This window comes from Cupressus sempervirens, chromosome 3 (assembly GCF_028749045.1).
Source record: "Cupressus sempervirens isolate cs-2001-9-10 chromosome 3, ASM2874904v1, whole genome shotgun sequence".
Classification (NCBI taxonomy): domain Eukaryota; kingdom Viridiplantae; phylum Streptophyta; class Pinopsida; order Cupressales; family Cupressaceae; genus Cupressus; species Cupressus sempervirens.
The window spans coordinates 462565293-462590193 of NC_143120.1; the positions used below are offsets into that span (position 1 = coordinate 462565293).

At 36.0% G+C, this 24901-nt stretch overlaps 1 protein-coding gene and 1 pseudogene across 1 annotated transcript in view; both read left to right on the forward strand.

Annotated features, from left to right (window-relative positions):
* Positions 1-24901, forward strand: part of LOC149567120 (pentatricopeptide repeat-containing protein At2g03880, mitochondrial-like) — a 179811-nt pseudogene that overhangs the window by 67556 nt on the left and 87354 nt on the right.
* The window catches only part of LOC149567121 (putative inactive purple acid phosphatase 27), a 93022-nt gene that overhangs the window by 62215 nt on the left and 5906 nt on the right, over positions 1-24901 (forward strand). The window contains exons 7-11 of the mRNA XM_089820319.1: positions 6630-6762; positions 9795-9876; positions 10105-10237; positions 10454-10659; positions 10777-10901. Coding sequence (XP_089676445.1) covers positions 6630-6762; positions 9795-9876; positions 10105-10237; positions 10454-10659; positions 10777-10901 — 679 coding nt within the window. The remainder of the gene's footprint in view (positions 1-6629; positions 6763-9794; positions 9877-10104; positions 10238-10453; positions 10660-10776; positions 10902-24901) is intronic.

Sequence of the window (24901 nt, forward strand, 5' to 3'; positions counted from 1 at the left end):
AGAGAAATGCGAAACTAGCTTGAAAAAGTTTCATGCTGTTACCAACATTTTGTGATGACAAAATGCAGGACAAGACATTCCACTTTTTGTCTCCACCACAATGAGTGATAATTCCCATTTACATTCAAGGAGTCTTCCAACAACATTGAAGTGACCGCGACATATTAGAAAACTTAGAATTCTTCTCTTGACACCTAGAGAGAATATGTAGACTTTGATTTTATAGTCTAGTAAAGTTTCTTCTTCATTAATCAAGAATGATATCTATTTCAGTTTTGAGCTAGATAGAGGACACTTATAAAGACTTGAGAAAAGGTGGAGGCTGTTTGCATATGGAAAACCAATTGATGAAATCAGACTACCACAACATCATCATGATGGCCGATTTTTAGGGTTAACTTGGAACCCTAGTACTATATGGAATTGAATAGTCATTATCAATAAGATAGCTTATGATATTTTTTGTAAGTTAAAGGAGATAAGTTTATTCGTTAAAACAATTCATGCATCATGGGATTAGCCTTCTTTGTAGTAATGTTCAAGAAATCATTTCATATAGTGTCAAACTAAATTATGTTATGAATGAACAGTGCTACAAATCTTGGGACACTAATATTGACTCGACAACTTAAGATTGCTTGTGGGCTAGCAATTTCAAGGAGGGGAGACTATGATGCTCCCATCAAATTCTAACAACATTGCCTTGTGATATTACTACTAGGATTCAACTATGTAGTTTTTTGAGTCAAACTCATTGACCCATGTTTCATGAGTGGTAGTTCACACAAACCCACCTCTCATGAGAATGAATTAAACACTTAGCACTCATTAATCTAGGTGATGCTCACAGAGGTGAGGCACCAGGACTTCTTGGGAGGTCACCCATCCACTCCAACTTGAGTAGACTTAACTACGAAGTTTCCTCCATGGTTAAATTCCCTCTATTTTTAACCCCATTTGCAAAACCTTAAGCAAGTGTTGTGCCTAATGAACCCTTCATTAGAAAACCCCTTGAGCTTATGAATTGATAAGTTGGAGATATTTTCCTATAATGGTGTAAAATTTACGCCACTGTATAAAGGCCATTTTTGCCACCCTTATTCATCCCCGTCACCATGCCAACTCACCATTTAGCCAAAATCTCAGATAAGGAAGTCCTGGTAGCATCAGACACGTACACGCCACAGAGACGATCACATGCCACACTCACTTCTGCAAATCTATAGATGTTTAGAGAGTCGTTTGAGAATTACAAACTTGCCACCATGTGGTTGTAACGCCTAAAACAATGGCTTTCCTTGTGCGGATTTCATCTCGATTGTTCAAAAACCCTCTTTTGCATGTATTTTGGTCTCTCTCTTGATCATTCATTCAAATCCCCAACCTTCCACACTTGTACCCTTGCTCTTAATAAAAACATCTTGCATTCTATACATTTTTGTTGTAGGGTCCACCATTGTTGCCCTCTCAAGTTGTTCTATTTGGCTCTACTACATGTATCTAGGAACTTCTCTTGTGTTTTGGGGAGTTTCTCCCTCTATTCTTGGTGTGTTTGAGCATTTATCCTCCTTATCTTGTTTCTATTTCAATATTATTGTTATTATTCTTTCCATTTTGATTATGTATCACCAATTATATCGTGTCTATCGGTCCTCTATGGAGATGGAAACACCAAAATGGGAGCTTGATTGAGGCAAGCCTCTTAAGAAACCACAAACATTTCCTTCTTTGTGTTGTGTTGGCTTTCTTCATTGTAAGCTCGAGGGATTAAAGGACTTATTTATAATGCATTGCCAATTGTTGAATTTGGTTTCATCTCCTTCACAATCTCTTCTTTACTTCATTTATTCAAGTAGATAACATACAGATCAACACATCTTTCATTTTGGTTAAACCTACTTAGTAAGTGCTTTAAATACATATATTTGTCATTTTAAGCACTTAGAGTAGCTTTGCTTCATCCATTTATGTTTTGTTAAGTCACCCTATTTGTACTTCTATAGATAACTTTCTAGTTTTGCATCTTTTTCAACTTCATTATGTGTTTTCTTTACCCTGCTTGTGTGGGACACCAACGCGTTGCACTACCGTCTGTTAGTTGCGTTGCAATCCTTTGGGATGTGTGTTTGTTTGGTGAAAAAAGCTCACAAATTTCATAGTTTGTTTGTAATTGCTAGTTCTTTTGGTTCCAATAATCAAAACACCTTTGTGATTTCATTTATCTATTTAATCCACACTTAATGAACTGCATTTAGACTTAGTTGGTTTTCATCAATTAACTTTACATTCTCACAATCATACTATAAACAAACAAATTATATCAAACCGAGTAGTTACCTCTAACTCGGGTTTGATCTACTTGGCACTCCTAGTTGACATTATGAGGTGGTTTGAAGGGAATCATGTATGCCTTGAGGCTTCTAGGTTGGTGCATTAATTTTCTTCCTCGCAATTCCACAACAAGTCAAGTTGTGATATTGCTATCAGGATTTTATTTTTCCTCAAACGCTACATACTAGATGAATAAATAACAAAGCATTGTATATGACCAAAAATTCTAGATGGGAATAAAATATAGTGAATTATGGAAGTGCTTGTACCTAGTTTTTATTTTTAACAATAAAATTATCACGAAATTAAAATTTGAAAATTACCCACTGCCTTCATATAAATAATCAAGTGATTTTAATTTCTGACAACGTTCCTTTTATCTATCCAATACCATGATACACACACTTGACTATATATGTATACATTGTTGGGATTGAGGTGTTTCAATCTAAGTCTGAACATGTTAATTTTTATTATTTATTTTACACCCACTTTGGAGGTCCTAAAATTAAGGAGTTAGTATCACGAGTTGCTATGTTGAAACTATAATTTTTTTTTATTATAGCTATGGCAGTTACTAATTTCGTGGAAGAGTCACGAAGAGTTGTTTTTTGGCAATTGATATTAATGGTGGAGTTCACTTTTGACAAGTAGCATAAGGTAGGTGTTGCATATGGAAAGATGACCATAATTGATGAGTTATGCTTTGTTGCATTGGAAGTTTTAATATGTGACGTGTCATTGGTTTAGTGTTACATCCCAATTTTTGACCTAATTTAAATATAGCCGTTGAAGTTCACATGAAGTCAGTTGACAGTTAAATTGGTTATAATCCTGTGAAATTATAAGATGGTTAGTCATTATAATGAAGATAATATGCTAGTTGATTATTTATCACGAATTCATGGAATTGAAAAGGCAGCTAACCGTTATGATTATTTATAACTTATTATGATAATATGATTTAATTGTGGAGAATTTCCTTATAGGAAACATGTTGAAGGGGTGGAAGCATTGTTAGAAAAGAATTAGGCACAAGAGCATCACCATCATTGGGCAGATGGATTAAGGACCTAGTGGCTTGAAACAAGATACATTTGTGGGCCCGCATGAGCTATTTAAATAAATAAATATTATTTGAGAAACATAAATAATTGAATTAAAATATAAAACGTACCTCCAAGGATTTAATATGATCTTTTACCATATTATATCTATATATGTACATATAGATATAAAAATGAAATGACACCATTATATTATAATAATTTAATAAAATGATGTCGCCTCATTAATATATTCACATATACATTTATATATAAAAATTATAATAATATATTCGAATTATAATCTTCCAATTCTATTTCTTTCCATTTTAATATTGCTTTCTTTTAACCGATTAACACTTGGTATGATAAATTGACAATAATGAAATTATAATCTTTCCAACTCTTTCTTCCAACCTTTTTATTTTCCTTTCTTTTGCAATCGATTTAAACACTTGGCATTTTTAATTGCCAAGATAATACTTTTGTTACGGTAGCCAAAGAGCCACCTTATTATATTATAAGAAATCGAGAATGGGAGTTGAGAGTATTCATTTTTTAAGAAACCGACTTCCTCTTATTAGTCACAGCAATAATCTTTTAACCAGCGGGAGCCAAGAAACCACGAATTATTATTTAAAATGGAAGCCATGAGGAGAGAGGGGATCATATATTAACATCCAAACTCCTGTATGCAGCGACTACATCTTACTAGCATCTTCTTCCGCCTTTATTACTTCCGATTTCATATTTCTTTTGTGACGAATTCCTTGAAATAACATTTTAAAAGCTTTGTTCAAGCAATACGTTTTCTGCACCTTGCCGTACAAGTATTATGGTTGAGAATTAGAAATCATATGCATTGAAGTGACATTTCAAACAACTAGAGGAAAGCTGATTCAAATCGATTTACCAACTTCAGACAAATCCACAGTTTATATCAGGTCATGTGTAATCATTCCAGATTGTGATATTCCAATGTTTTAATATTGATTTTCCCTAGCAGCCGACTAGGCTTAGAGACCTCTTTCCTTTCCAAGAATAAGTTATAAGCTTGCTGAATATTCCATGACATTGTTATTGATTTTTCTTCTTAACTATCATAACATCCAAAATCATTATAGAAAAAGTCGAATAATATCTCTTAAGAGAGAGCTTTCTAAGTACAATAAAACCTGGATGAATTATTCTGTTCGGAAATCAAAATTCATTAATATTTTCAAATGGTCTCAAGAACATATTTCTTTTTAGTCATAGTTTGTGATAAGATATACTAATCAATGAATCTTTTTAGAACTTATGCAAAGAGCAGATTGCTCAGAATTTTCAAACACCTGGGATTCATTGGCTGTATAGCCAGGTAAGGTGAAGAGGTGGAATGAATCTGTAAGAACATAGAAGAGAAATCAGATATGATTAAATTAATTAATTAAACAATAAATTATGCAATCTTTAAGAATATCTTTTTCAAATCACAAATTGTGATAAGCTGAAAAATACATATATTTTATAATTTAATTGAGAATCAACCGAAAGAACCGATTGTTCTGAGAATTCCGAACACCTGGGACTCACCCACCCAGCTGTGTAGCCAAGGAAATGGGTGATGAGGTGAGTGAAAGGAATCTGAAATAACATGAAACAAAATCAAATATGACATAACAATGTTTATCATTTTTTAGTTTGAATTATTTAATAGTTCATGCATGACCTTGTTATTGTAACTCCTACTATCAAGTCAAATGGTGTGTTTAAATACCAAGACACTTAGTAGATGACGGATGTTCCAAGTCCAATTCCGGGTAGGGAGTGCCTTTTTCGTTAGAGATTGTGTGGGGAATAAGTTAAGGTCTGTGGTTGGGTGGTTAAGCCCCTGACAATGTTTCACCTCTCCCAAAGTTGTCGGATGTACAACAGACAAAGATAAGCTATACATTCAATTGTTTGTCGGAAATAGGTATTATCACTTTTATGATGTATATGCAAGAAGGTAAGATTAATTGAGTTATTTCATCGTTACAGTTATTTTACAATTAGTTGCGAGAGATAGATTTATTTGATGGATTGTTATATCAATCTTTCATTTATATGAAGAATAAATATGAGCATATCTTCTAATCTTGAGTTATTGCCACAGTTAAGCAATCGAAAGGAAATGAATGATACAGTGATATCTAGAGCCCTAGATGATACAGTGGTAATTGAAGCCCTAATTGATTCAGTGGTATCTGAAGCCCTAATTGATACAGTGGTATCTAATGCCCTAAATGATCCAGTGGTAATTGAAGCCCTAAGTGATACAGTGGTATTTGAAGCTCTAAATGATCCAATGGTAATTGACGCTTGACGCCCCAATTGATAAAGTGGTATGTGATGCCCTAATTTAATATAGTGGTATCTAATAGTAATTGGCATTTGATTTTGACATAGCGGTTTTGGATGGTAGTCATCATATGATATTGTTATAATAGTATTTGTGGACTAACTTGGGTGGTTGCAGAAACATCCCTAGTTTGATTTCTATCTCAAATTCCTTGGTATGTAGATTTCAATTTTCACAGAAAATTCATTTATGGTATTTCAATTCTTAGCTAATAAATTTTGTATAACTAACTTTAATTGTCAATCTCTTTCATATGAATGGAACTGATTTAACTGTCTTCCTATGAATATGAAGTAATAACTGTATTTCTTTGAGTATGTTAGTTGTTAATTAAGACCCAAGAAAACTGGTTGTTACATTTAGCATATACCACATGCCTCTTTGGTATTAGAGATGGTTATTGCAACCATGGGCATTTTCCACGTGTTGAACTCAATAAATATGTAGCTTCTTAGTGTATTTTATGATGATAGGTTAGATTAGGATATCTTCTAGGGAGTGTTTATGTGCCATTTACTTTCTAGAAATCTCTACTACTGTATTTACTCTTGATGAGCTTTGGCTCTAGGCATTGTTTTGTACTGTTGTTGTTGCTGATAATATAATGGAGTCTAGCTTTTGGAGTGTTATTTTTTCCTGAAAGGGTTTTCCCACGTATGTTTGGTGTTGTGATTTTATTGGCTTAAATCTGATTTGCATGTATTTATCTAGTTTGCAATAGTTTAAAGGGTTTGTAAGAAATTTTTTGCATCTTCTCGTGTTAGATTTAGTGTTCGAAAGTGTTATTTCACACTTAGCTTCCTTTCATACATGTTGTCTCACAAGTTTTGTCTTTGGCTTTATATACTCTAATAACTAAGTGTCAACAGATGGCAGTTACATGGACAAGTGGATATGATATTGAAGAAGCAATGCCTATCGTTGAATGGGGTCTTCAAGGAGAAAAATCAAGCATGGTCTCCCCAGCTGGAACACTGACATATAAGCGTAACATGATGTGTGGTAGAGACTCTCTCTTTCTTGTCTTTCTTTTCTTACATTATTACTATTAGTAGTGTAAGAGAGTAGGGAAGTCAGTCTAGACAGAATGAAGGGTCTATTTTGTCCTAAATAATATTTCTTCATGAAGAATTAAATTGATATTGCTGTTTATTCATCGTAATTTATTCAAATTAGGCATGGACAATCTATCATGGACAAACTACTGATTTCTCTTCTGGAACACTCTTATCATTGATGGGTCTGAACACACAATTGAACTCAGACACATATTCTAGTCAGTCGATCATAGTTTTAGATTGCCACATGCCTCATTAGATAACCTGAGAAGTCATTTAATAATGCATCATCTAAGTTCCTTAACCTGGTTTAATCACTTAACTTATATCTGTTCTTGTACTATATATCTTTCCACCAAAACATCTATGTTTTATAATTAATAATTCTGTATAAACTATGTTGCTGTCCTTTTCTAAAACAAGCATTGACCAATAATTATGAAAAGATCATTCCATCTCAAGAAATTCGGAGACTAGCTGTGAAAAATTGGACAACATTCTTTCTGGGCTGAGAAAGTCTGGTTTGAATGAAAGCATAACCTCTTGAACCATTGTATATCTCAACACATTGCTTTATTCTGGAACCCACTATAGAAGGTGTGATTTTATCAATTCTTCTATGTACATTTTTAGTAGCAAATTAGTTTCTTTATCATGACTACATTGTGAAATGTAATATACTACCCATCTTATCAAAATAGTTGGCATTAGAGCTCTTTCACAATTGTGAAGCAGAAATTAGAGTTTATAATGCAATGTCATGTCATATAGGTTGCCTTAAGTTTACATATATCTTCAGCCAACAAATTTATTTACACAGTTGCACTGTTTCCTTGTATGGAAGGCATTTGCTATGATATAACAACCTTAAGCAGACTAGGTAATGCAAATCGTAAATGCTTCTGATTTCAATTGTAGAATTAGTTTTTCCTAAGCTAATGCAATCAAAATAGTTTTTAAGGTGCTCTTTCAAATATTTAACAAAATCCCTATAGGGAAATGCAAGCATTAGGTGACTCTACTTTGTAGCCGTGGTATGTTGTAACCTTGTCTTATATCCCCTGCTTTTTCCTTAGGAAACTTAGTTAATGAAGAGTTTGACATAAGGAGACCCACTTAATGGACCCACAATATTTGATTAGTAATTATTGATTTTTTTCTCCTTATGCCAATAACACCAGGCACATCACATCAACATTTGTAAGATTTTTTGATATTGCAAATCAAAATTAGCACAAATCCAATCTAGATCTAGGTGTGTCAGAGAAGCCAAAGCTGGATGCTACATATGTTGCAACGTGCAAGATGATGTATTCCAATACAAAAAGATCAAAATAAATAGTAGATAAGTAGATTGAACACAAGATAGATGGATGGAGTACATATAATAAGGCTTCTTGAATAATTACTCAAGGAAGTGATATGTCCAGGAGTTCACGAGTTAACTCTCAAACACTTTTAATCAAGAGGTGAGTCAATCCAATCTAATCTAAGACAGTTGGCACTTAATTTTCCATCTATTAAATATGATGCGGTGGTTAAGGCACTTGAAAACCTCAAATCAAAGGTGTACACATGTCTCTGTTGTTGGAACATTGGTGTGATATTCACCTAGGGTAATTTCTTGGTTTAGTTTCTGGTGGTAGAAGTTGATGAATTTTGCTCTATGTTCATGTTGATAGCTATCTAGTCAAAGACTAGTAAATAGCTGTGGTAAATTTTAGAAGTTTGTGTTCACTTTCAAGTGTCGTAGTTTAGCACGGGGATTTATCCTAGTCTGTTGTCACCATGTTCTCAATTTAAGTCATTGTGATATAGGTTGCAATCTAATTTAGTTCTTTCAGTTTTCTTCCATTTCAGTACATTTAATTGTTAGGAAATAAAGGGCTATTTCCTTTTAAAATTTTTTCCTTATTTAAATGATTGCAATTTTGGGGGTACATGTGTTTTGCTTGGTTTGGTAAGAAATAAATTGTTCCAAATGAGTAACACATTTGAAATATTAGCTTAAATAAGATATATTTTTCCATAGCAAGTCAAACTATGATATTGCTATCAAGATTCAACTATGTAGTTTTTGGAGTCAAACTCATTGACCCATGTTTCATGTGTAGTGGTTCACCCAAAGCCATCTCCTGCGAGAATAAATGAAACATTTAACACTCATTGGATCTAGGTGATGCTCATACAGGTGAATCAACGAGACTTCTCAGGAGGTCACCCATCCCAGTACTACTCCAACTTTACCATGCTTAACTCGAGCACTCATGGGGTCGCAAGAAAAGTGGGTTTAACCATGGAGGGAACTCCGTAGTTGAGCGTGCTCAAGTTGGAGTAGTATTGGGATGGGTGACCTCTCAGGGAGTCTCATTGATTCACCTTTGTGAGCTAAATTCTATGAGTGCTAAGTGTTCCATTCATTCTCATGAGAGATGAGTTCGTGTGAACCACTGCTCATGAAACATGGGTCAATGAGTTTGACTCAAAAAACTTACATAGTTGAATCCTGATAGCAATATCACAAATTAGCTTAAAATTATAATTATTAGGTTTGAAAAAGTTGTTTTGTTTGGAAGTTTTTTTTATTTTATTTAAAGAAATAAGGTCTCTATCAACCAGCTTTGGCAATTTTGAAAATCTGAATTCAACCAGATTTGAACCAGATCCAGCTGGATCTGCTAACTATGCTTGAAATGGTTCAGTCCAAAAGATGTAAAAATAAAATATCCTAAGTTTCACTTTGTAAAATATAGATGAAAATTGCTGAGAACAATAAAGTGCAAGTCTCTTAAAATTATAGTCTCATGTGATAGCATCTCCATGTTTCATAACCTGTGCAATTATTTTTTCTTGTTTATGGAAGGTTTGTACAGAATTGATTTCTTTTTGGCCATCTCACTTTCCTTTTTCATTATAATCTAAAATCACATTTTATAATCCCATTATATTAATCTAGGATTAATTCTCTTTTTTCAGGTCAACCTGCTCGTACAGTTGGCTGGCGAGATCCTGGTTTCATACACACAAGCATCTTGAAGGATTTATGGCCAAATGCCAAGTGAGTTTACTTTATATTGCTCAAATGGAGTAGCATCTTGATGTGGGCTATTATCTAAGCATTTGAATATATTTTCTACCTTATCAAATTGTGGGCATTGTTATGTTTTCAGTGTGGTTTTCTGTTTATGTAAGCTCAGGAAAGCATTTAAGCGAGACCTAAATCGATTGTCTGAAAACTTAGTTTGATCGACATACATATTTCCTGATTTTTGTACATGAATGACAGATACTACTATAAGGTTGGTCATAGACTGGTCAATGGTTCATATATTTGGGGACAGCAGAAGAGTTTTAGAGCCTCCCCATATCCCGGCCAAGATTCTTTGCAACGTGTAATTATTTTCGGTGACATGGGAAAGGTGAGTTGCATGGATTTTGCCCACAACATCTGGGTATGGTTCTGTTATAGGGGACAAGATCTTGAATTCTCTCATTTTATCATTGTGTAGGGAATTCTCATCTAGAACATGCTTCAGTTTTGGCTGTTGGATTCTTGAATATCAAGGAAAGATTAACTCAATTGCAAACCTGAAATTGTCAAGGAAGTATTTAATTTCCTATTTGCTTGCTTTCAGGCGGAGCGTGATGGTTCTAATGCATACAGCAACTACCAACCAGGTACTCTGAACACTACTGATCGTCTCATTGAGGACTTGGAGAATATTGACATTGTATTTCACATTGGAGATCTATCTTATGCAAATGGTTACTTGTCCCAATGGGATCAGTTCACAGCACAAGTGGAGCCCATTGCTTCACAGGTTCCATACATGGTTGCAAGGTTTGATGAATATTACTTTTTTGATGTTCTGGAAATGTTGATTCCCTATCCATGCAACATTCCAGAAATATTTTAAGATTCTTTTAATGTAACATTATTACCATTCTTATTTTGTAGTGGGAACCATGAACGTGATTGGCCTGATTCAAGTTCATTCTATAAGAATATAGACTCGGGAGGAGAGTGTGGGGTGCCAGCTAAAACCACATTTTATGTGCCAACAAACAATGATGCTAAGATATGATATGTAATAATCACATTATGTTCAAGGATTTTATCATATAAATCTTTGACTGAGTTCTTCAAATCATTTTATTGCTCACATGAAATATCATGATCATTTTTTGTAAAGAAAAAAGGTTATCCTTTGGGGACCTGAAGTTTGCCAACTGCTCATTTTGCATTTACTCTACATATGCATCTGGTCTTCTTGTTTATTTATTGAATTGATCAGCAAATGAAGTCTTACTTTGTTCATGTGATTACTTTATTACATGACAGCTTGCAAACACTGTATTCGTTATATATGAGACATAAGCAAAGTAGTGTGTCATTTCCAGGAAGATCTGTGTCTTGTGGATTGTTATGCACCTTTTGGAAGAAACCATTAACACTTTTGCAATATGGTCCAAGGACTTTAAGGAGCTTGGTTGTGAAATTGTAAGATAGATGTGGATCCAAAACACTGTAAGTGCAATCCCTAGTTTGTTGCCTATGATAAATGCAAAAGTGAACACAGGATTGGCCTTCCCGTGGTGCTTTTCCCTTGCCTAGTTACCTCTACCTTGTTATTGGTTAAATAAAATTAGAATTTTATGCTAATACCTAAGTCAAAAGGTTTGAATTCAAATTCAAGTTCGTTGATCAGTAAGGGTAAAAATTATAAAAACAAATCGACAGTAAATTTATGTTATACAATTTTATTTATGATTAAATATAAGTAATTTATCCACAAAATTGTCAAAATAGATTGACATTGCTAAATAATTAAACTAAATGACTTAATATTATTTAAAATAAAATAATATTATATTAAATAACATAAAATTCGAATCAAGTTCAGAAAGGGTAAAAATTCACTCAAATTCAAATTTCATGCATGAAACTCGACGTATCCTTGGACTTAGGCTAATACCATGAACATAAATGTCTATTTTCCATGTGTGTATGCAGATGGCCTGTAAAAATACCATAAAATTACATCATTGTAAAAATCCTAGAAACAAAAGAAATGTGAGGAAGTTAAGCTAGTAGATGACTGGGTAGGTTACTTTCTTTGTTATATGCCAAAATTCTACACAAAAGCAGATTGTCAATCTATATTCCACAGCATTTAGTAGAACTGCATATCTGGCTTGTACACTCCTGCAAAGAAACATTTTGAAACTGGTGAGACTTCCTATTGGAGAATCATGAAAATTTTGCTTTCCACACATGTAAATCACCTATCTGCGTGTTTCCTGCAACTTCCAGACTATCACTCAAAAGAATCAAATTGAATATGTTGAACACACCCAAAGACTGGGGTAGTGGGGTGAATCAATCTTTAACAATACTTAATTTTTTTACTATAATTTGAAACCATATAACATTAATCACTATCTGTGCAAGATAAAGCAATCAACATCAATGCACACGAGAATGCCAGATTTATGTGGAAAAGCCAATGATGGAAAACCATGGTGAGAAATATCTCAAAACATATGAAAAATATTACAAGAGGCTTACCGTCAGACTTGCAGCCAAGACAAACTATCTGAGAGTAAGATACAAGGAGGACCTGTTGAGGAAGCTCACTATCTTAGTGCAAGATACATGAAAGCGAGTTACACTGTAAATGACCACAGATTACAGTTTCCAACAGTCTCCTTATAATATAGATGCTTTTGACACAATGTCTCAAGCAACCTTACAATCAATTCAGTTCCATTGCTTCCACCACACACATCTGCTTTCTCAATTTCATGTCTTCCACAATCCACACATTTTGCAACTGGTTTGTGTTCTTTTAACATCAAGGGAATCATCAATTAAGTTGGTTTGAAGCAATGACCCCAAGAAGTTGGCCTCAACAACACAATTTGGTGAAGGCAGTACAGACCAGGAGATGGAGAGGACCCAAAAACCTTGAATTACATCTTCCAGTGCAACCACAAACATTAAATGCATTGGTGCATGTCCTCCAAGTTCAGCAATGAGGTAACATATAGCTCTAGTAGGTAGCACATCACCAATCGGTCAAAAAACACAACTAAGTTTGCCTAGTGCAGATCACAATAGGGCATAGTAGGACTCAAATACTACTCATCGCTCATCACAATCTCCAAAGCTAGCGCAAACCCCCAAATGTTAAGTGTGGGAAAGCCCAAAGACCCTATCAGCTAGACATCTACAAATTACCTAAAAACCAACTTCAAACAAAATGCATCACCAAAACAATCAATCATTATCATGCTGACCACATAGAGATGTTCCTTGAACATCCATCATCATTTTGAAAGGCTTCTTTTACATTCTCATGTCGATCTAGGCTGCCAAAACCATTTTGATACTTTATAACCAAAAATCCAGGGAACATAGTTAATGAAACTCAACACTAAAAGCACACTTGAACACACTTTACTGTTGGAAATCTAATTGAGAGACTGCACAAACATAACAAACACATCTTCAAAGCTGCAACATTAGAAGTCTCAATGTGAAGAAATAGAGAGCATTTTATAGACTAGCCTCCGTAGGCACCCAAATTGTCAATGTACTACATACACCAAAAATATATGCGAAAATACAAGGGACTTGAAAGGATAAATATGCAACATCTACAATGCATACAATCTATGTTCCAAACCACAAAATCATGGCATTAAATGTGGACATACAATCCATGTTCCATAGTATAGACCAATGTTACAAGCCTCAGACTCGGCAAGCCCAAATGGGGTTCGGACTTAGACTCAGCGTCGGGACTTGGCAATAAAAGAAACTATGAAATTCAAAGATTATTAAGGATTTAAAGTTTTTTCCATCCATCATTTAGCCAATTAACATCAATTACACAATAATTGAGATAAATAGAAGCTGCTTTGCACACATACACAACTTTGCATAGATCACATAAGTATAAATGTGACTTTTTGAAGGAATTACTTAAACTAAATAACATAATAGAAATATGGTGTCACTGTCAAATGTCCGCAATATCCATGGAATCAAAAGTTCAAAACATATATCAAACTAAAGGCTCATAGTAGCCTATGTCCTCCTATGAGTACGCCTAAGATAGGCCATGGAAAACTCTAGAGCCATCCTCTCTCCCTGTGTCTGAGGCTAAACCTCAGTGACACGCTCATCGTGATCATTCTCCTCATCATCATACTCATCCTCATAATCCTCTAAAAATGGAAATGCAACTCAAATTTGTAGAAGCCTCCTCCAAATGCTTCTTTTGACTCCTCTTAATGCTTAAATGCAAGCTACAAAGTGGCACAAACAATCAGCAACCGATATATGAGAGTCAACTGATTTGCCAATCTATCTCATAAAATCCCAATACTCTTCTCTCAAGCCTTCTTTCTCCGTTGTGTGTGCTTGCAAGTGGTAGAATGACCTTTTTCAGTCTTAGACATGCAATACATACCAACAAAAGAAAGGAAAAACCATTAAAAATTTGTTTTTTTTCCACTGTTTACATGTTGGCTAACATAGAGTCAAGCCAGTAGGACTCAACGAGTCCATGGGACTTGGCCGAGTTAGAGACACGAGGCCCACAACCTCGCCTCAGCTATGGTATAAACAATCTATTTTCTAGGCAGCCAACAATGCTCTTCTCTGCACCTCCACACTTCAATAGCCTTTAGTGATCAAAACACCTTTGTTACAACAATTACTCATCCCTAATCAACAAGAGAGATAGTGCAACATATCATAGAATTATAGTAGCATCGGCACCATTGTCATGTTTCTAATCCACTTCTCAATAACATTGCAACATACTATTACAACAACATATCTCTATGGATTCAATCACTATCATCATAACACATAGTGTAGACATCAAAACGAAGAGGTTGGACATCCACAATAGAGGATTACCTTCAACTATCAATTGTTTGTAGTGGATGTGTAATTTGCAAAAAAATGTAATTATACCTGATTAATTGCAAATCGTAGAGCCAATAGATTCCACCCCGCTCCCCCCCTCCCCCCCCAAAAAAACAAAAAAATTGGGGAAAAATTGTTGACCTAGTTTTCAATATTTTTTTCATTTAAATTGTATCAAAATCCCTAGAAATCCCTAAAGATCATCTGCTAAAACTTGAAACCATGATTTTGTGGAAACATACAATTTTGTTAAAAACTACAACATAACATTTATAGATGTTTGCCCCAACAACCCTAGGTGTGACCAAAAATAGTTTGCAATAAATCACAATTCTTGTGGGAAAAACTGCCTAGCTGTGAAATTGAAGTTTACGAAGCATCATTTTTTTGGAGAAAAATGACAAAAACCTTAAAACATGAACACTTGGCATAAAGTTTTGTGGGAAAAATTAGAAATCCCTCGAAATGAGCACTCGTGCATTTTGAGGACAAAATCATGCAAAATGATTTTTCAGAATAAAATTGAAAAAGCCAAACACGATTTATGAGGAGAAAAATCGATCAAAACTGAAGACGCAAAATCCAAGATATGGATCATAATCCAAAACTTTGTTTTTAAAGAAAAATGGGAAGACCTTTTAAGGCAAAAAACTGCACAACCCCCCCCCCCCAAAAAAAAAAAAAAAAAAAAAAAAAAATTATGGACAAAAATGATAAAACCATCCTAGAATTTTTGAAGGAAAAATTACAGAAACCCACAATTTAATTTTTGAGGACAAAATTATTGAAAACCAACAATACTTTTTAGAGGGGAAAAAAATTAAAACCCGCTCAAATTGTTTAAAGAAAAAGCTTTTGAGAAAACAATATCAAAACCCAATAGAATTTTTGAAAGGGAAAAAACTATTAAAGCCCACCCATTAATTTTATGGAAAAAACAAATAGAAAACCTAGAAAAAAAACACCACATTTTTTTGGAAAAACCTAAAAAGCCCTCCCATGATTTCTTGTGGAGAGAAATTATAAAACCCAAAAGGCCATGATTTTTAGAACCAAATCATGCAAAACCCTCGCATTGCAGAAAATAGGTTGTCGTTGTGGCAACTAGAACAACCCATCACAAAGACCTTCATGTCTTAAAACATTAGACTTCATCTGATAAAACACCACAAAAACAACCGTACTTCATTGCATGGTAAAACAAGAGGGCACTTCGCGTGGAAAACATGCTTGCAAGCAACATGCAACTCACAAAAAAACATATGTAAGTACATGCAAGCCACATGACCTTGGACCTCCCATGAGGGAATTTGACCCAAATCCACTCTGATACCGTGTTATAAAACTTGATACTTCAGTATAAACAATTGAAACAAAGTCTCCTTAAGTATAAAAGTACAAGGCAATTGTTCTAAACAAAACAATCGTAAGTTGAATAAGAAAATAAAAAATTAGCTTATAAACCTAAACTCTCTAAAGATGACCATTTGAAACATCTCATTATTATTTTAATAGAATCTGTTTAAATACCGACTTTGATATGACCTAAGATCTCTGCATGCCCTTCCCTGTGGATTCTAATGCAAACAAGTGTATAATTAATATTATACACTAATTTTAAGATTATAACTATTATGCACTATTATAGATGGCACTTTGATAGGGAAGGAGCAAATCCTTGTAGTGTATAATTAATATTATGAAGTAGTTTTAAAAGTCAAACTATCATTGACTATTAATATATATGTATACTTATTATAAATTTAAATTTAAAAATATTGTAAAATATATAATGTATGGATTTAATTTTTGATATATAATTAATATATTTGATTTTTAATATATAATTTTTAATTTATGATTAATATCTAAAATATTATTATTAACATTTGTCTCCACCTAAAATAGTAGTTGCAAGCTAGGTAATTCTAAAACCAATGGCTTGTTAATCTTTTACATTGCTAAACAAATGCGTTTTGTTGAATTCTACTCCATATATAATGACTTACCAATTGTCATTATGGAATATAAAGTCTTGCAATTGTGGAATATGATTTGATAACCTCTCTCCAATATGAAACTACCCCTACAAAACTCCTTGCTTCAATTGCAAAGGAAGTCGTGGATCACTTCAAAATGGCTCACTTACTAAATTCTTAATAGTAGCTAGATCATTGTTTGATAAATTTTGATCTCAGTTACTTCATATACTTAGCCAATTTTTTGTCTCAGACTTAGATAACTGCGGCTTCCCTCTTAAAAAGTCTAATAAATGTTGATCTTAGTTACTTGATTGACAACTAATATTTGACTTCAGACTTGGATAACTATTTGGTGAATGCCCTCTTAAATAGTCTTATAAATGCTTATCTCAGTTACTTCATAGACTTAGCTATATTTGATCTCGGACTTAGACAACTATTTGGTGAGTGTCTTTTAAAGGCTAACTAAATATTCGCCCCTATAATTGATCTTAGACTTAGACAACTATTTGGTGATAGGCTGTTAAGGTTAATTGAATATTTGCCTATATAATCAGCAAAATGAATATAAATGACTAAAATCTATTTTCTACAATTCATGGTTTAAACCCTATTTCATTTCCTTTATATTTCTACAATTTTTTATGTTTTTTTAAAATACAATTTTGACTTGATCTTTGCTTCTTTTTTCAAAAAATCTTATACTTTGGTTTGTTGCTTTTATCTCCAAATGGTTTTGTTTCTCAGTAAAAGATTATTTTATTATTATAATATAAATATGAAGTGTAGAATGTGATCATTTGGATTGTTTGATAATGTACCAATTTTCTTGAAAAAACTCCTGCCACCCTTATACAACCTAACAATTAGATACTACAACCTTCATCTATATAGTTCAGATGGGCATATGCACAAAAACTACCCGCCATTAGAAACTGGCCCTCTAGACTAAGATATTATTCCAAAATTCCAAACAATTGGCAGATTCTGGATACCAAAAAAAGCAAGAACCACCTTGCTATCGACACAACTAGATAAAAAAATTATTTGTAGATTGGGTAAGTGTATGAGCATATATACAAAAAACCACAATATGACTTGTCATTTAGACCTGGACTATATTTTCATAATTTACTACTATTCATTCCAAACAGCTATAAAACTATGACCAAAGATCCATCCGACACATTGAAAACCAAAGGAAACTAGCACGACACAGAGCCACCTTGGCTAGAAACACCAGCATGCCTGAAACCCTCGTCTACAAAAACCAAAACACTATGGACTCCAAGGGAGCAAGTGCCACAAGTTGGGGATTTGTCACCACATCTGTCAACTTCATGTTGCCCATCATGGATTCCAACCAAACCTTGCGAGCGCTTCGTTATCCTCTACCCCTAGCTCGAGAATTTGTTCTTCCTTGACCTCTTGCATGAGTACAACCTCCTTGGCTCCACGCAGAGGAAGAAACAACATGCCTTTGAATACGTTCATGCGCAGTCCACCATACTTCCCTCTTCCGTTCCTCCATATCCTCCTAGGCTCTTGTATATTTCAGCCTGAAAATATATGGGTTCATTTGATTTCTTGGAATGTTGACTGTTAGTTTGATTCCCAATTGTGTGCAAAGTCCACTAGCAATGCCTAGGCTTTATGAGCTTCCTCTCTCCTCTTCAAACTATCCCCCAAAGAATGGTTCAGTAAAAAAGAGTGACCAGGATGAAAGCCCAAGCAATTGAACCCAATCACCTCGCAATGCCACAAAACCTTGCCCAGGAATTGCATATTGCTGGATTTCTTTTGCCCCTTCCACCCTCGTCGACCCTCCCTCCACCCTCTCCTCCTTGCATCTCCCTTTTCTTTGGCAACTTAGTCCAAGACCTCTTTACCATGCACCTCAGGCGGCTCCTTCCCTTGGATTTCAGCCCCACGCTTGAGAGTGCCTCTACCTTGTTCAATCATCTCTCCACTTTCATTTGGAAATTTTCCCTTCTCGCTTTTTTCTACCACATTGCCCCGTGAGCCCTCTTTCCTATTTATAAGGACTCTTTCCCTATGAACTAGTGGTTTGACGATGACTGCAAATCCTTTCACCACACCTTTCACACTGCTTCCACCCTTTATCCGATTGCCTACATGGGGGTGAAGTACACTTACCGCCACTTCCTTCACTATAAAATTGTGCCTTCATCTTGCATTATAGTTGATCCCTTAGGACCTCACTCCTTCAGCCTCCTAATTCCCTTTGTCACATCCTTTCCCTCTCCGATCCCCCATCTGCCCTTAGATCACAACTCGATGGTATCACACCTCCACAATTTACAATATCCTTGGCCAACCCTCCATCATTGTCACCCTTTCCCCCATTGCCATCTTTTCACCGTCACCAACATTGAGGTTATTAGGTACCTAAACAGTATTAGGGCAGCGAAATAGGAAGGGTTCTAGGCAAAACTTTGAAGTATGACACCAAGGTGTTGGGCTTGTTCCTCATAGATTTGTTTAACAATGTGGTTTGCACAAGCTTCCCCCCCTCTTGGTCACGACATATCTTCCATCGATTCATAAGGTTGAGCCAACTTCAAATCCCAACAATTACAGGACCATCATGGTTGGGCACACTTTCTCTAAACTGTATGCTATCGTTTTCTATTCTTTTCCAGTAGTTGGTTAGAGGTATATTCAGGCTTAGGGGCAAGTTGGCTTCCATCTAGATTTTTGGACCATGGAGCACATCTTGACCCTCAAGATGATATCGAGGAGGCGTGCCATCACTCCTCAAAAGTGCACTTGGTTTGTGGATCTCCGCAAGCATTTGACTTAGTTCCCAAAACAACCCTCTTCTAGAGGCTTAACAACATGGTATTTCTGAGACTCTTGACTACCATCATGAGACTATGAGACAGGGGTTGGTCACATTAGGACCCCTTAGGGGATGTCGGACTTTATTCATAGCACCATTGGGTGAAGCAGGGTTTCCCTTTATCTCCTACATTGATGTGCTGGAGGTGTTTCTTTAGGTCCACTCCCTCCTGGGGATGGTTGTTCCTTATATCGGGTCTTGATATCGATCTTGCTCTTTGCGGATGATGTGGTCCTCATTGTCTCTTCTCTAGATGGGCTATAGAGACTTCTTGATGGCCTTACATCTTTCTACGACTAATGACGATTGACTATTAACTTGAGTAAGTCCAAGGTGATGGCCTTCTACTATCTCAAGACCTCACACCTCCACTTCCTTTTCTAGGGCGCAAAGCTTGAGATTTTTTCTCCCTACACGTATCCGGGGGTCAAGTTTTCTGGCCCTCGTTTCAGCATGAAACCTACACTTAGCCTTGTATCAACAAAGGGTATGGCTCTTTACCCCTTATTGAGAGATAGTATTTCAAGCACCACTTCCAAAACACCACGTCCAAGTTGACTCTTATGGACTCTTATGGACACTTTGATCAGACCAACAATGCTCTATGGTTTTGTAGTTTGAGGACCTTCCTTATTGGGGTTGGATTGGACCTCCATTGAGTGAGTTCAAATTCTTTCTCTACAACACATTACCTACTGCTAGTAGTCCACTCCTCATAGTATTGTCCTAGCTAAGTTTGAGGTCCATCCTTTTAGGCCTGACACCATCTTCGACTTGGTTTGTTTCTTATATTGCCTACATTGCTTCATAGACAGTTTGAAGGGGCGTTATATATATTCCTACTCTACTTAACACTCCTTAGAGCCTATTGCGCACTCAGATCCCACTAGGCAAGCTCATTGTTGGTACGCTCGGGCTTTGACTCTTCTAGTTTCTATCAGGATCAACATTGATCACTTTTCACTTTTCCATTACTCTTTGGATGCCCCCTCTGGTCTCTTGCCTCCTTGGTAGGAGCTGAACATGCACATCAGCTTGTATATTTACAAACAACATATTCTTACTAATTTGGTTAACCCCCCCGAGGGACTTAGCCAGAGAATGGATTTCTATGGGGAGCACTTACTTGATATCTAGGATGGGACCATTGTTCTTGTTCTTTCTTTGTACCTATCTCATGACTGGTCACATGTTCTCTATATTTCTCTTGGCTCCTTCAAAGTTGATTCGCATAGGCTCCCCATTCAATCTGATCATCTCTTGGCTAGGGAGGACAAGATCTTCCAGCTTTGTGATTTGAGGGTGGAAGAGATGGAGGCTCACTTCATTTTCCATTGCCCCATCTACTATGAGATCAGAGGGAGGTTCTACTATTTGTTCAAGAAGAATTAGTCTCTAAACTCCCTTTTCAGATATTTAGATCAGAGGCGCCTCAAGTTCTATCTCAAGGAAAATAGAAGGCTCTGAGACCACTCTACAACACTGTCTCCCCACAAGACCTTGGTTTGATCAGCTGGCCACCTCATTCTTCATGATGGTCTACCTAGCACGGAGTGCCAAACAACCTCTTGACCCCTCTATTGGGCCTCTCAAGGTTGTGCGTCCTTACAGATCCTCCACATAACGACCCTCTACCCTCTATTCCAGAGATCTTCAATGATGGTGCAAGATCCATTCCTGCCCTAGGGCCTATCCTTTGGTTTTGGATTTTTTCTTAGCTGCTCAGAGCAGCAAGTTGGGTGGTTTGTTTTGGTGGCTCTTGCTTTTGTGGTTTTGTTTTCTTCCTTCAAACACCATTTGGTGGTCATTTTGTTGGCTATCCATCAACTTGTTTTGGAAGTCCCATGGATCCTCTTGTTGGACATTAATAAAGTTATATCTTCTTATTTACAATTCACTTCACCTCTGCCCTAGATGCAAAATGCAGGCCCCAAGCAGAAAAAAGGGCTGCGATATCAACATTTGTGCGCCATCTTAAATTGGAAACCACATGCTCCACTCCCAGAAGGGCCCAAATGATATTGATGAAAAATATGTGCACATAGTTTAAAACATTTCTCAACCTTTCCTCTGTAACCAACCCCTTAGACACCATTTGCTGCTTCTTTATGTTGAAACTAAAGTTTGCTTCCATGGTCTCTTTCCCTGCCTCTCTGCATAGGAAGGAATGAAACACTTTTGATGCTGCCGCTTACAAGAGAGAATGAAAATTGAACACCCAAAATTTGCATAGGAAGGAATGTATAGTTGGTTTGTTAGTTGTGACAATAAAATGCAACATGTGTAGGGACTGCCAAAATAAATTCACACTTCACCACCTTACCTGATTCAAATGCAATGTCATGCCATTGTGTCCTTTGAAATCCCTGACAACTCAGGCTTTTCATATCGCCACTTCCCTTGTTTGTTGCCGTGTTGTCTTCACATCCGCCTAGGTCATAGTTGCCATGTTGATTGCCAGTTTGGTCAATGGGTCCATAAATGAATTTCCCTCTTGATAAATATGGGTGATTTTGAAATCTTGAAATGTTTTTGGCTTCCTTTTGATAATTGTAGTGATTTTTTGTAACTGCCATCCATACGAAGTGCCTGAGGCAGTGGTAATGACAATAATTTGTGAATCACCTTTCAAGTGTACATTTTCCACCTATAATTTTTATGCCAATTCGACTCCTAGGAGCACTGCCTAAACTTCAGCTTCATTGTTAGTTCCCTCTAATATTTTATGTTACATTGCAAGAATATTACCATCTGAATTCCTAGCCACGCGCCCTTCTCCTGATGGGCCTGGATTACCTCTAGCAGCGCCATTAGAGTTGATTTTAACCCATCCTATCTTTGGTACTTCCAACTTCACTTTCTCCCTACTTAGTTTAGGTAGTTGAATCTCTAAGGGCTCATTAATAGGTCTGTCTTTTAGCATGGGACATTACAATTCGCAAAACAAAAAGGATATTTATTTGAGTTTTGAGTTGAAACTGCCGCATTGACTAGCCCAGTTATATTTTTCTTAATCCGGAAGCACAATCTCTTTATGGATTCCTGTTTTCCTTGAAAACTTCATCAGTTCCTCTCCTTCCAAATCTCCCATAGTATTGCTGAAGTGCAATGAGCCAAATGCAAGAGAAAGCTGACTTTATTTTTGGAATTTGCCATCCTTGTAGCATCTTCCTTGTTTAGTAGGCAAAGCAGGCTGCAAATTTAATTTATTCAGCACAAAGTTTCGACATTCCGCTGCCACCTCGCAATTCAACAATAGGTGATCAATAGTTTCTACTTCTTTTCTACATAATGGGCATTGAAAAGGCCCATGAAATCTGTATCTCATCAATTGTTCACCAGTAAGTATGCAACTTTTATTTACCGACCAAGAAAATGACCTAGCTTTTGGCAAACAATGGGACAATTGATCCAACACTTTATTCACAGCCTCCGCCAATTAATATCCCACTTGAACTGAGTATTCACCACTTTTTTCCCCACACCAAATAATCTCATCTTAGTCCCCTGTACAATAGAAACTTCGTTCTGTCTTGTACCCTTCTAAACTCCAAAGTCTCCTCTTCATTGAGGTTCAAGCTACTACCATCTTTCCAATTCCATTTGATTAGATCCTCATCTCGAGTGCGGCTCATAAAATCTGATACTTTGTCTCCCCAAACAACTTTAGTTTTATCTCTCAATCCTCTATTGTAGTTTCCTTCAGCAAGGGTAGGTAGTCCTTCCATAGGGTCCGACGAAAATTTGGCCTTTTGAACATTACCTAACTTCCATGTGATGTGGTCTATGATGATGTGTTTGCATGCCATCATGAAATCCATATTGATGATCGGGTTGACAATGGTGAAAATCCTCTCCTTTTCTCAGGTATCCAGATACTTCCTTAACAAGATTTTTGCCCATTTCTATTGTGGATTTCTATAAACCATCAAGGCTAGTTTGTCCCTCATTGTCTCATTCATTAACTTCCATCTTCTTAAGGCAACTCCCCCAACATCTTTTGGTTTGCAAATCTGGTCCCATGCTAGCAAAGGAATTTTATCTTGATTTTGGTTCCCATTCTAGAAAAAAAACCTCATTTTTTGCTTAATCATTTTGGTAATCTTAGTATGAATTTGCTTACACATCACTGAATATACTAGAATGATCGATATCACCACTTCAGCATGCAAATGTCACCTGCCGATGATAATTGTCAACTTTTCCACCCTTTCATTCTCCATATATATCTATCAACAAACTTGGATGACAATGTCGCATGCCTCGCCCCTCCAAATAGTGGAAGCCCAAGGAATTTACCTAGTTGTTTCCCGACCTAACATGAAGAATCCTACATATTGCTTGTAGTTCTTAAGTCTGTATTAAAAAATATCACCTCAGATATGTGCCAGTTTAGTGCTTGCCCTGACAAATTGTAGTATTTATCTAGAGTTGCCTTATGTTTCTTTCTTCCCTTATAGATGCTTCCCCCATCAATAAGTTATCATTTGCAAATTGCTGATGCGACGTTGCTTCCATGCTTTGATCAATTTGAATGCTTTTCCATTGTCCTTCGTGCCTTTTTTGGTAATTGGTTGCCCTAGGAATTCCGCCATAATGATGAAAAGCGCAAGAGATAAGGGACCACCTTGTCTAGTGCCTTGAAAGGAGTTGAAAAAACCTCGTGGACTCCCATTAAGCATAATTGAAAATCGGGGGGTGATAATGCAGCTCTTTGTCCAGTCCACCCAATGATCGAAAAAACCAAAACATTATAAAACTTGGAGGAAAGAACAATTGACATTATCATATGCTTTACGAATGTTAAGCTTGAACAATATTCTTTCAGTTTTTCCTTGTCTAATTGAGTGTATAGCTTAGTAAGCTATAATAATTCCTTCCAAATTAATCTTCCAGGCACAAAATCACTCTGTTTTTTAGAAAAGATGTAGTACAGGCTTGAGCCAATTTGCTGACCTTGGGGATAATTTTGTACACTACATTACATAGAGAGATTAATCGAAACACCTAAAATGTCCCTAAAAGTCCCTTTCTTGGAACAAGAGCAATAAATATGTTATTCAAATCCTTGCAAATGTAGTTTTTAGTTCTAGGTCCTCTACCACCTTCCGCAGCTTGTGGTGCAATATCCCATGACTTTTGGAAAAATAGAGGAAAACCATGAGGAAAATAAAGCTACTTTTACCTCCTTTAGCACGATCGGCTTTACGAGGATCTCATTCCGTTCTTCATTAATACTATGAGAAATAATGTCACCCAAATCCTCAATCTGTCCATCCATATTATTTTCTCATTC